Source organism: Tympanuchus pallidicinctus, unplaced genomic scaffold (genome assembly GCF_026119805.1).
Source record: "Tympanuchus pallidicinctus isolate F22 unplaced genomic scaffold, pur_lepc_1.0 scaffold5, whole genome shotgun sequence".
In the NCBI taxonomy this organism is placed as follows: Eukaryota; Metazoa; Chordata; class Aves; order Galliformes; family Phasianidae; genus Tympanuchus; species Tympanuchus pallidicinctus.
This window is the reverse complement of record NW_026294769.1, coordinates 75,338,379-75,350,717: the sequence shown is the minus strand read 5'-3', so window position 1 is coordinate 75,350,717 and position 12,339 is coordinate 75,338,379. Positions and strand designations below refer to the sequence as shown.

At 54.4% G+C, this 12,339-nt stretch overlaps 1 protein-coding gene and 3 pseudogenes across 1 annotated transcript; all 4 read left to right on the top strand.

The window, feature by feature from the left end:
* Positions 1-1,736: 1,736 nt before the first annotated feature.
* On the top strand, positions 1,737-2,039 carry LOC128091309 (feather keratin 1-like). Its single transcript, XM_052704386.1, has one exon. The coding sequence runs from the start codon at positions 1,737-1,739 to the stop codon at positions 2,037-2,039; it is 303 nt and encodes a 100-aa protein (XP_052560346.1).
* A 1,926-nt stretch (positions 2,040-3,965) lies between these two features.
* LOC128091638 (feather keratin 1-like) lies at positions 3,966-4,619 on the top strand (annotated as a pseudogene).
* A 3,140-nt stretch (positions 4,620-7,759) lies between these two features.
* Positions 7,760-8,410, top strand: LOC128091648 (feather keratin 1-like; annotated as a pseudogene).
* A 2,751-nt stretch (positions 8,411-11,161) lies between these two features.
* On the top strand, positions 11,162-11,812 carry LOC128091621 (feather keratin 1-like; annotated as a pseudogene).
* Positions 11,813-12,339: the final 527 nt, after the last annotated feature.

The following is a 12,339-nucleotide window of genomic DNA, read 5'->3' as shown; positions in this document are numbered from 1 at the left end:
CCCCAGGATCATGCTGACCAGGGCCTGGACCAAGCAGGCCTGCTGTGCCACCAAAGATGAAGAATCCATAAGCAGAATGGGCAGCCTGGGAGAGATCTTTACACTGCCTGAGTCAAGAATTTCTTCCTTACATCTAAAACAAATTGTCTACCACTTGTCTAACCCACACTGCCTCAGCATCTGCATGAGTATGGCATGGGACACAGCCAAAAATCATACCATTACAAAACGCGGAACGTTGAAGGTTGGAAGGGATCTTAACCACCATCCCTTCTGTGGGCCGACGGCCTCCCAACAGGGCCCCATCCAACCTGGCCTTGAATGAAAAACCAGGGATGAACAAGGCACAAGTTGACCAGGCAGCCTGAGCCAGGGCCTCACCAGCACCCGAGTCAAGAAGTTCTTCCTTACATCTAAACCAAATTGCTCCTCAATCCTTTAAATCCTCCTATTGCAAGCAGACCGTGTAAAAAGATGATTCCCCTCCCACCTGAAAGCTCCCTTCACGTACTGGAAGGCCACCGTCAGATCTCCCTGGAACCAACTCTTCTCCAGGCTGAACAAGACCAACTCCATCAGCCTTTCTTCACAGTAAACGCGCTCCACTCCTTTGATCTTCTCTGTGCACCTCCACTGAACCCACTGCACACAGCTTCCTCAGCATTCTGGCCTGACACCCGGAAAGCAGGCCTCACACACCTAGGCACATCCCGTTCAACAGCCTCCCTTTCCACTTTGCTCCATCTTCTCCAGAAGAGGTCATGAAGGGGCTCATGGCTGCTTCATCCATTCACACACCCACCAATAAACGACTCCAACATCTCAACTCCACACATTGCACTCCTCAGTCTAAAGATATTAAAACCATCATGGATGGCCCGATGCTGAAACAGCACAAAAAAGCCTGCCTCCTTGCTCCAAAACACAATTTTCAAAGCAAAACCGGAATCAAGGTGTTGACACAGCACACCCAATGCAGAAGACAACCACTAAGCTCAAGGAAAGCAAATTCAGTAGAAGGCAGGCAGGGAGTGCAGTGCAGTGCAACTAGCAGCGTCTCAAGCCAAACGCACCTGGGAATCACAGAACAGCCCTCTAAGGATGCCTGCAATGGGGTCCGCACCTCACAAAGTGGCCACAAACACAACTGCATGAGTAGCACACGATGGCATCACTAACGAGACCACATCACTCCTCCAAAGCTTTGCACAAGCCTTCCAACATCTTCCAAGAGATGCGCCTTCCTCGTCACTCCAGTCACACTCAAAAATGCCAACAGGGTCAAAGGATCAAATCCACAACAGGAGGAAATGAAAAGGAAGTGTTGTGGGAAGGCAAACACACCCCACCTCATGACTGGCCAGGCTCTGGCACGCAAGAGCTGCTCACTGCACAACGCTGCCATGCGCAGAGGTTCTCTCCAAGCCCGCAGGCACTCACACAGCAGCATAAAAGCCGGCCCTGGGCCTCCCTCCCTCACACCACTCTCCTGACACCTTCTCCTCTGTGATCTTCCAGGTGAGCCTGCAACCCCATTCCCTTCAATCCCTGCCCCACCTGCCCAAGTTCTCCACAACTCCTCTGCCTCCAGATCTTGCACCACCCCACTGCCACACTCCCTGCACCTGAACCCACTTCTCCCTTCTCCCTTGGTCACCACAGCACAGCTCCTTACACTCACAAAACCCCCAACTAACACAACACCCTCTCTTGCACAGACCCTCCACCCCACAGTCATGTCCTGCTACGACCTCTGCCGCCCCTGCAGTGGGGGACCCACCCCGCTGGCTAACAGCTGCAACGAGCCCTGTGTCAGGCAGTGCCAGGACTCCCAAGTCGTCATCCAGCCCTCCACCGTCGTGGTCACCCTGCCGGGACCCATCCTCAGCTCCTTCCCCCAGAGCACCGCCGTCGGATCCTCCGCATCAGCTGCCGTGGGCAGCGCCCTCGACGCCCAGGGAGTGTCCATCTCCTCCGGCGGCTTCGGCTTCGGAGGCCTGGGCTGCTTCAACGGCGGGAGAGCCCGCTACCCCTGCTAAGGGCCTGCGCCCACACCCTGACACCAAACACCTGCACCCTGCAACGCGCCTCACGCACTGAGCTCACGTCTCCGTCTCACGCATGGCACAAGGCCACACCAGCCATGGATCTACTTCTCATGGCACAAAACAAGCAAGCAGGGAACAGCCTCAGAACTGGCTGTCTGCAATCATGAGGGCACTTACTTCCTTCTGTCTCTGCACCTTACATCGTCAGCTTTCCACTTGGTCATCACCAAGTGGATCCTTCCTTTTAGTGTTTTTTCCTCAATAAAGTTCTCATGCATGCCAGCAGAAGATTCCTCCTCTTCATTCCTCTGCTTAACGCTCTTTCCATTTCACCCACTACAAAGACATGGCTCTAGACATGAACATGTTGGGTCCAAATGGGCCCCACGACCTCCTCTTGCAACCACGTCACCTTGTCAACAAGAGCACTGGTGGCTGGCAGATGGCATTCTGCTCATCACATGTTATCTTCTACAGAGAAAGGGAAATAGTCCAATTGCACTGCTCAAGAGCAGTCAGGAATAGCAGGCTGTCCAAAGTCAGCTCCAGTCCCATCACCCTGGCTTTTCATGATGATACTGAACAGCACTGGCCTCACTTCCCAGTCTTGGCCAAAACAGCTACGAACTCACAACATCACGACTCTGTTTTACTCACCTCAGACCACCAGACCCTTGTGTTCAGCCACTTTACACACCAACTCAGCATCCATTTCCCTGTACAGATCGCACACACTTTGCCCATCAGCACATCCAGGGAGAAAACCTCAAAGCCTTCGCTAAAGGCAAAGGCACTGCACGCCCTCATGCGCAAAGCTGCTCACTTCAAAGTAGAAAAACACAGGTAGGTTTGCCCTTTCGTGCTCTCTATTCCCACCACTTCTTAGCCAGTCGGAGGGAATCCCATGACAGCTATCCACATTGAGCACTCCCCATCATGTTCTTCTTCCTCTGGCATATGGCAACACAGTCCGGGATTTCCTCTTCACTTCCCCAGCGGCACAGGACACTTCCACAGATATCCATTTTGCCACTCTTCCTTCTTCCTTCTCCTTCAAGACAGCAGGGCTATGAGCTCTGTCCCGCACATCACAAGCCCCTCCCAGGCGCTCTGACCTCTCCAAGACAAATGACGGCACCCTTGCAAGGACATCTCATGGCTCCCTCAGCATTCATGGGGAGAACCAGGCCGACCTCACAGCCTTGAGCACGTCCACCCTACTTCTCTTCATCTTCCTTAGCAACAAGCGCCATTCACCTCAGCAGCAAGCCACAGAGCACTCACCTCAGCTGATCGGGGGCATGAGATCTGATTTAGTGGCCTGTGGTAGCAGTGGTGGTGGGAGGACGGTTGGACTAGATGATCTTGTCGGTCCTTTCCAACCTTGCGATTCTATCATTCTATCATTCTACGGCCTGCAACCTTCAGCCATGTGCTTGACCACATGGCCGGGAGCGGCTCACGGCTGCATCTCCACGTAGCATGCATGCTTCCAATTTCCCTGTGCAATCTCCAAATCCTCACGGCAACCATCAAAGGCCATGCAGAGAAACGGCCGCAGCCAACTGACATTCGACTCCACAGGGATCCCACAGCGTCTGCTTCAGGCTTCCATACCTCGAAATGGGATCCTCACCACACAAGGCACCACACAAACCACCCTACAACAGTGCTACGCTGTGACCTCACTCCTGAGACCACAACTCTTCCATGCCTGACGTGCATCTCCCAGCCACCATCATGAGACACACCTTCCAAGTAAATGCAACAAAATTGTCATTTTCCCTTAAAAACTGCCGACAAGGTCAAAGGATCAAATCCACAACAAAAGGTAATGAAAAGGGAGAGCTGTGGAAGGAAAACACACCCCATCTCATGACTGGCCAGGCTCTGCCACGCAAGAGCTACTCGCTGCACAACGCTGCCATGCGCAGAGGCTCTCTCCAAGCCCTCAGGCACTCACACAGCAGCATAAAAGCCGGCCCTGGCCCTCCCTCCCTCACACCACTCTCCTGACACCTTCTCCTCTCAGATCTTCCAGGTGAGCCTGAATCCCTTGCTGCCTTTCTTTGGCCACCACACCTGGCCTAACTCTTCATACCTTGCTCTGCCCCCAAACTCTGCAACACTTTCACCTCCTATCTGTCATACTCCCCACAACTCCAAACCAGGCCTCCCCGCTGCCTGGGAACCCAACGGCTTTGCTTCCCTCACCCCTTAACACCCTCCGCTCACCCAACACCCTTTCTTGCAGAGACCCTCCACCCCACAGCCATGTCCTGCTACGACCTCTGCCGCCCCTGCGGACCCACCCCGCTGGCTAACAGCTGCAACGAGCCCTGTGTCAGGCAGTGCCAGGACTCCCAAGTCGTCATCCAGCCTCCTGCCGTGCTGGTCACCCTGCCGGGACCCATCCTCAGCTCCTTCCCCCAGAACACCGCCGTCGGATCCTCCGCATCAGCTGCCGTGGGCAGCGCCCTCGACGCCCAGGGAGTGTCCATCTCCTCCGGCGGCTTCGGCTTCGGAGGCCTGGGCTGCTTCAACGGCGGGAGAGCCCGCTACCCCTGCTAAGGGCCTGCGCCCACACCCTGACACCAAACACCTGCACCCTGCAACGCGCCTCACGCACTGAGCTCACGTCTCCGTCTCACCCATGGCACAAGGCCACACCAGCCATGGATCTTCTTCTCATGGCACAAAACAAGCAAGCAGGGAACAGCCTCTGAACAGGCCGTCTGCAATCATGAGGGCACTTACTTCCTTCTGTCTCTGCACCTTACATCGTCAGCTTTCCACTTGATGATCACCAAGTGGATCCTTCCTTATAGTGTGTTTTCCTCAATAAAGTTCTCATGCATGCCAGCAGCAGATTCCTCCTCTTCATTCCTTTGCTTAATGCTCTTTCCATTTCACCCACTACGAAGACATGGCTCTAGACATGAACATGTTGGGTCCAAAAGGGCCCCGCGACCTCCTCTTGCAACCACGTCACCTTGTCAGCAAGAGCACTGGTGGCTGGTAGATGGCATTCTGCTCATCACATATTATCTTCTACAGAGAAAGGGAAATAGTCCAATTGCACTGCTCAAGAGCAGTCAGGAATAGCAGGCTGTCCAAAGTCAGCTCCAGTCCCATCACCCTGGCTTTTCATGATGATACTGAACAGCACTGGCCTCACTTCCCAGTCTTGGCCAAAACAGCTACGAACTCACAACATCAAGACTCTGTGTCACTCACCTCAGACCACCAGACCCTTGTGTTCAGCCACTTTACACACCAACTCAGCATCCATTTCCCTGTACAGATCGCACACACTTTGCCCATCAGCACATCCAGGGAGAAAACCTCAAAGCCTTCGCTAAAGGCAAAGGCACTGCACGCCCTCATGCGCAAAGCTGCTCACTTCAAAGTAGAAAAACACAGGTAGGTTTGCCCTTTCGTGCTCTCTATTCCCACCACTTCTTAGCCAGTCGGAGGGAATCCCATGACAGCTATCCACATTGAGCACTCCCCATCATGTTCTTCTTCCTCTGGCATATGGCAACACAGTCCGGGATTTCCTCTTCACTTCCCCAGCGGCACAGGACACTTCCACAGATATCTATTTTGCCACTCTTCCTTCTTCCTTCTCCTTCAAGACAGCAGGGCTATGAGCTCTGTCCCGCACATAGAATCATAGAATCATAGAATCACCAAGGTTGGAAAAGACCTAAAAGATCACCCAGTCCAACCGTTCACCTATTCCCAATAGCTCCTACTAAACCATGTCCCTCAATACAACATCCAGTCTTTCCTTGAACACCCCCAGGGTCGGTGACTCCACCACCTCCCTGGGCAGTCCATTCCAGTGCCTGACCACCCTTTCTGAGAAGTAATACTTCCTCATGTCCAGCCTGAATCTCCCCTGCCGTAGCTTGAAGCCATTCCCCCTGGTCCTATCACTGATGACACGAGAGAAGAGGCCGACCCCCAGCTCACTACAGCCTCCCTTCAGGAAGTTATAGAGAGCAATGAGGTCTCCCCTGAGCCTCCTCTTCTCCAGGCTGAACATTCCCAGCTCCTTCAGCCTCTCCTCATATGGCCTGTGTTCCAGACCCCTCACCAGCTTTGTTGCCCTCCTTTGAACACGTTCCAGGGCCTCAATATCTTTCTTGCAGTGAGGGGCCCAAAACTGGACACAGTACTCGAGGTGCGGCCTCACCAGTGCTGAATACAGGGGAACAATCACCTCTCTGCTCCTGCTTGCAACACTGTTTCTGATGCAAGCCAGGATGCCATTGGCCTTCTTAGCCACCTGGGCACACTGTCGGCTCATGTTCAGCCGAGCATCAATCAATACCCCCAGGTCCATTTCCTCTACGCAGTCCTCCAGCCACACCGCCCCAAGCCTGTAGCGTCGCCTGGGGTTGTTGTGGCCGAAGTGCAGGACCCGGCATTTGGCCTTGTTGAAACTCATCCTATTGGCTTCAGCCCAACTCTCCAGCCTGTCCAGATCCCTCTGTAGGGCCTCGCTACCCCCAGGCAGATCCACACTTCCAGCCAATTTGGTATCATCTGCGAATTTACTGAGGGTGCACTCGATGCCCTCATCGAGGTCATCAATAAAGATATTGAAGAGGACAGGCCCCAGCACCGACCCCTGGGGAACACCACTCACAACCGGTCGCCAGCTGGATTTGACTCCATTTACCACCACTCTCTGTGCCCGGCCCTCCAACCAGCTCCTTACCCAGCCAAGAGTGTATCCCTCCAAGCCTCTGGCTGCCAGCTTCTGCAGGAGAATGCTGTGCGAGACAGTGTCAAAGGCTTTGCTGAAGTCTAGGTAGACCACATCAACAGCCTTTCCCTCATATCATCATCACAACAACATTCCCTCATAACATCACAAGCCCCTCCCAGGCGCTCTGACCTCTCCAAGACAAATGACGGCACCCTTGCAAGGACATCTCATGGCTCCCTCAGCATTCATGGGGAGAACCAGGCCGACCTCACAGCCTTGAGCACGTCCACCCTACTTCTCTTCATCTTCCTTAGCAACAAGCGCCATTCACCTCAGCAGCAAGCCACAGAGCACTCACCTCAGCTGAACGGGGGCATGAGATATGATTTAGTGGCCTGTGGTAGCAGTGGTGGTGGGAGGACGGTTGGACTAGATGATCTTGTCGGTCCTTTCCAACCTTGCGATTCTATCATTCTATCATTCTACGGCCTGCAACCTTCAGCCATGTGCTTGACCACATGGCCGGGAGCGGCTCACGGCTGCATCTCCACGTAGCATGCATGCTTCCAATTTCCCTGTGCAATCTCCAAATCCTCACGGCAACCATCAAAGGCCATGCAGAGAAACGGCCACAGCCAACTAACATTCGACTCCACAGGGATCCCACAGCTTCTGTTTCTGACTTCCACACCGCGAAATGGGATCCTCACCACACAAGGCACCACACAAACCACCCTACATCAGTGCTACGCTGTGACCTCACTCCTGAGACCACAACTCTTCCATGCCTGACGTGCATCTCCCAGCCACCATCATGAGACACACCTTCCAAGTAAATGCAACAAAATTGTCATTTTCCCTTAAAAACTGCCGACAAGGTCAAAGGATCAAATCCACAACAAAAGGTAATGAAAAGGGAGAGCTGTGGAAGGAAAACACACCCCATCTCATGACTGGCCAGGCTCTGCCACGCAAGAGCTGCTCACTGCACAACGCTGCCATGCGCAGAGGCTCTCTCCAAGCCCTCAGGCACTCACACAGCAGCATAAAAGCCGGCCCTGCGCCTCGCTCCCTCACACCACTCTCCTGACACCTTCTCCTCTGCAAGCCTCCAGGTGAGTCTGCACCCTGCTGCCCTCCTTCACCCACCGCACCAGGCCCAGCTCTCCACAACTCCTCTGCTCCCACCCCCTGTAGCCTTCCTGCTTCCCCACAGCCACACTGCCCACAGCTCCACATCACGACACCCCACTCCCTGGGAATCCAACACCACTGATTCTTTCACCCTTCAGAACTCTGCACTCACCCAACGCCCTCTCTTGCAGAGACCCTCCACCCCACAGCCATGTCTTGCTACAACCTCTGCCGCCCCTGCGGACCCACCCCGCTGGCTAACAGCTGCAACGAGCCCTGTGTCAGGCAGTGCCAGGACTCCCAAGTCGTCATCCAGCCCTCCACCGTCGTGGTCACCCTGCCGGGACCCATCCTCAGCTCCTTCCCCCAGAACACCGCCGTCGGATCCTCCGCATCAGCTGCCGTGGGCAGCGCCCTCGACGCCCAGGGAGTGTCCATCTCCTCCGGCGGCTTCGGCTTCGGAGGCCTGGGCTGCTTCAACGGCGGGAGAGCCCGCTACCCCTGCTAAGGGCCTGCGCCCACACCCTGACACCAAACACCTGCACCCTGCAACGCGCCTCACGCACTGACCACGCACCTCTGGGTCACTGACAGCACATGGCATCAGCACCTCTTCAACCATGGCTCTTCATTCGTCGTAACAATGAAGCAAGCAGGGAACGGGACCTGACAACACTGCTTACAAGGAGGGCCTCTGAAAAATTTAATATCTTGAACGTACTTCTCTAAATCCTTTTCTTTCTCTACAGTGATGCTGATGGTCATGCTACATGCACTTAAGGCCATGGCTTTCAGTCTTCGTGCTCCTTCCTTTCATGTATTTTCCTCAATAAAGTTCTCTTGCACACCAGCCTCACAATTCTCTCCATCCTTTCTTCAGCAAATGCTCTTCACACTTCTCCCATTTGAAAGACACGGCTCAAGAGGCCATTAGAATGGGACCAAGAGGGCTCCATGACCTCCCCTGCCACAAATGGTACCAGCAAGAACAGTTGGGGCAGCAACTGGGCTTCCAGCCCATCACGCAACATCTATGCTTGCCCACACAAACTCTTGGGCACACCAACGCCCTTCTGCCCATGTCCACTGAAACAACCTCTCCATGGCAGCACACCCCAGCAGGATTCTCCTATAATGACCAAAAAACCACAGACACAGAATCCTTTACCTGTTAAAGAATTTGTAGTGACCACGCTGTCCTACTGTCCCGCTCAAGCACACTCAGGTACAGCTGTCAGACAGGGAACACTGCCCATATTTTCAGTACCTCAAATGACAGGGACTACACCAATTATTCTGCTGGGTAACCTGTTCTACCGCTTGCCTCCCTCACACTGGGAAAAGCTTCCTTTCTCTTCCAAGGAAGGTTCAAATTCAGTGCTGTCCACCGTCCTTTCTTCTGGCAGCAGACGGTCATGCAAAAGAGCTGGCTCTCTTCTCATCCTTCCCTAACATCTGGGATTTATACGCAAGGACAAGATCTATCAAGAGTATCCTTGTGTCCCGACTCAAAACTGCCTGCTGTCTCAGCTTCTCCACATCGTAAGGAAGCTCCAGGCCCATCAGCACTGGGGAAGCCCTGCACTGGAACTGCTCCACCATAGCCATGTCTGTCTTCCACCTGGGAAACTTAAACTTGAACCACCTGCACTAAACAGAAATAAAAGAGTGCATCCTCCAGCGTGCTAGCGATGCACTTCCCAACGGCCTTCTGGAGAACGATGAACTCTTTTGTCACACAGCTGCGTTGTTGCCCTACCATCACCTTGCTCGCCAACAGCAAAACCCAGGTCCTTCTCAGCAAAGCTGGCTGCCACCCTCTCATTTCCATTGCTCCCTGTTACTGCTTCCCATCTGCAGGACTTCACTTTCCTCTCCTGCTGCCTCTGGATGTCCCTCTGTGACACACAACCCAGCCTCTCCACATCCTTCACAAACGAGGACTATTCACCTGGGCCATCTGCTGCTCCTTCCCATCTTCTACCATTTGCAAACTCACTGGGATCTCTACCATCGCCCAGCTTTCTAATGCAGGCGCTGAACAGTGCTGGCCTTACTACCGAGCCTTGACACAATCGGGGCACTTCACCACACCGCTGCATTCAGCCACATTCAAGCCCACCCCTGCGTCCTCTTTGACAGTTTCTCTGGGATCGCGCCATGGGAGGAAGCCTCAATGCCTTTACTAAAGGCAAGGCAATCAACTGTCACGGCCCCCCGTCATCCACCAGGCACATCACTTCAGTGTAGAGGAAACTGAGGTGGCTTTGTAAACCCACTGCTTTCTGCGAGGATTGCCTTCACCTCCTCCCCACTGACTAACATCAGGTCAACCAGCCTGAAGTTCCTCTAAACTTCCTTCTTCATTTCTTGAACGCAGGAGGGAGATGAGTCTCTTCCATTCTTCAGGAATCACTCCGATTCACCAGGACCTTACAGGGTCAACTGAAAAGGGCCTTACAAAGACATCAGGCACGTCCCTCGGCATCTGTGGGAGAAACTTGTCAGCTCCTGTACACTTTTGCACACCCAGGAGCACAACTTCTTCATTTGACCCAGCAACCGGCAGCATGCATCTTTCCCACATCCCACCGGGCAGCACAAAGGGAACTCCAGATGGCACTGTGTCAGACCAAAGCCCAGGCTTCCATCTGAATGATCCCCCATAAGGGTGGCATAGAGAGAGGACACTGGGACCTTTCTGGGACTCCCAACTCCAAAAGCCCTGTCAGCTCTGACACAGCCCCACACAGAAAGCATCCTGCTCTGGTTGTCCACCCCAGGCGCACTGCAGGCAGCCTCCTTTCTGCGGCTGCACCTCTGCAGGCACCAGGGGCAGCAGACACCTGAGCAGGCAGAGCTCCCAGGGGGAGAGGGAGATGGGCTGAAGACTGCTTTGTCACGTGGGACAAAGGCAAGGAAGGAGGCAATGCAATTCCACTGGCAATAAAGCCCAAGAGGCACAGAAGCCTGGACCACCTTAACAAGGATGCCAGGACATGGCGTACACACCTCATAACACAGCCACAAACCACCACCACAAGTGCCACACGGTGACCTCACTCCTGATACCCACCCACCACTCACACTTTCAGCACGCTGGGACTCAAATACCAGTCCCACGTGAACACTACCAACAGGGTCAAAGGAATGCAACCACAAGAGAAGGAAATGAAAGCATTTGGGGAAGACAAAAACGCATCGTGTCATCACTGGTCAAGCATAGGCATGTAACAGATGCTCACTGCACAATGCTGCCATGCGCAGAGGCTCTCTCCAAGCCCTCAGGCACTCACACAGCAGCATAAAAGCCGGCCCTGGGCCTCCCTCCCTCACACCGCTCTCCTGACACCTTCTCCTCTCAGATCTTCCAGGTGAGCCTGAACCTTCCGCTGCCTTTCTTTGGCCACCCCACCTGGCCAAACTCTCCATATCTTGCTCTGCCCCCAAACTCTGCAACCCTTTCACCTCCTCTCTGTCATGCTCCCCACAACTCCAAACCAGGCCTCCCCGCAGACTGAGAACCCAATGGCATTGCTTCCCTCACCCTTTAACACCCTCCGCTCACCCAACACCCTCTCTTGCAGAGACCCTCCACCCCACAGCCATGTCCTGCTACGACCTCTGCCGCCCCTGCAGTGGGGGACCCACCCCGCTGGCTAACAGCTGCAACGAGCCCTGTGTCAGGCAGTGCCAGGACTCCCAAGTCGTCATCCAGCCTCCTGCCGTGCTGGTCACCCTGCCGGGACCCATCCTCAGCTCCTTCCCCCAGAGCACCGCCGTCGGATCCTCCGCATCAGCTGCCGTGGGCAGCGCCCTCGACGCCCAGGGAGTGTCCATCTCCTCCGGCGGCTTCGGCTTCGGAGGCCTGGGCTGCTTCAACGGCGGGAGAGCCCGCTACCCCTGCTAAGGGCCTGCGCCCACACCCTGACACCAAACACCTGCACCCTGCAACGCGCCTCACGCACTGAGCTCACGTCTCCGTCTCACGCATGGCACAAGGCCACACCAGCCATGGATCTTCTTCTCATGGCACAAAACAAGCAAGCAGGGAACAGCCTCAGAACTGGCTGTCTGCAATCATGAGGGCACTTACTTCCTTCTGTCTCTGCACCTTACATCGTCAGCTTTCCACTTGGTCATCACCAAGTGGATCCTTCCTTTTAGTGTTTTTTCCTCAATAAAGTTCTCATGCATGCCAGCAGAAGATTCCTCCTCTTCATTCCTCTGCTTAACGCTCTTTCCATTTCACCCACTACAAAGACATGGCTCTAGACATGAACATGTTGGGTCCAAATGGGCCCCACGACCTCCTCTTGCAACCACGTCACCTTGTCAACAAGAGCACTGGTGGCTGGCAGATGGCATTCTGCTCATCACATGTTATCTTCTACAAAGAAAGGGAAATAGTCCAATTGCACTGCTCAAGAGCAGTCA

What these genes read in the sequence shown, in the direction of transcription:
- LOC128091309 (XM_052704386.1), top strand. Translation starts at nt 1,737, where the DNA reads ATGTCCTGCTACGACCTCTGCCGCCCCTGCAGTGGGGGACCCACCCCG.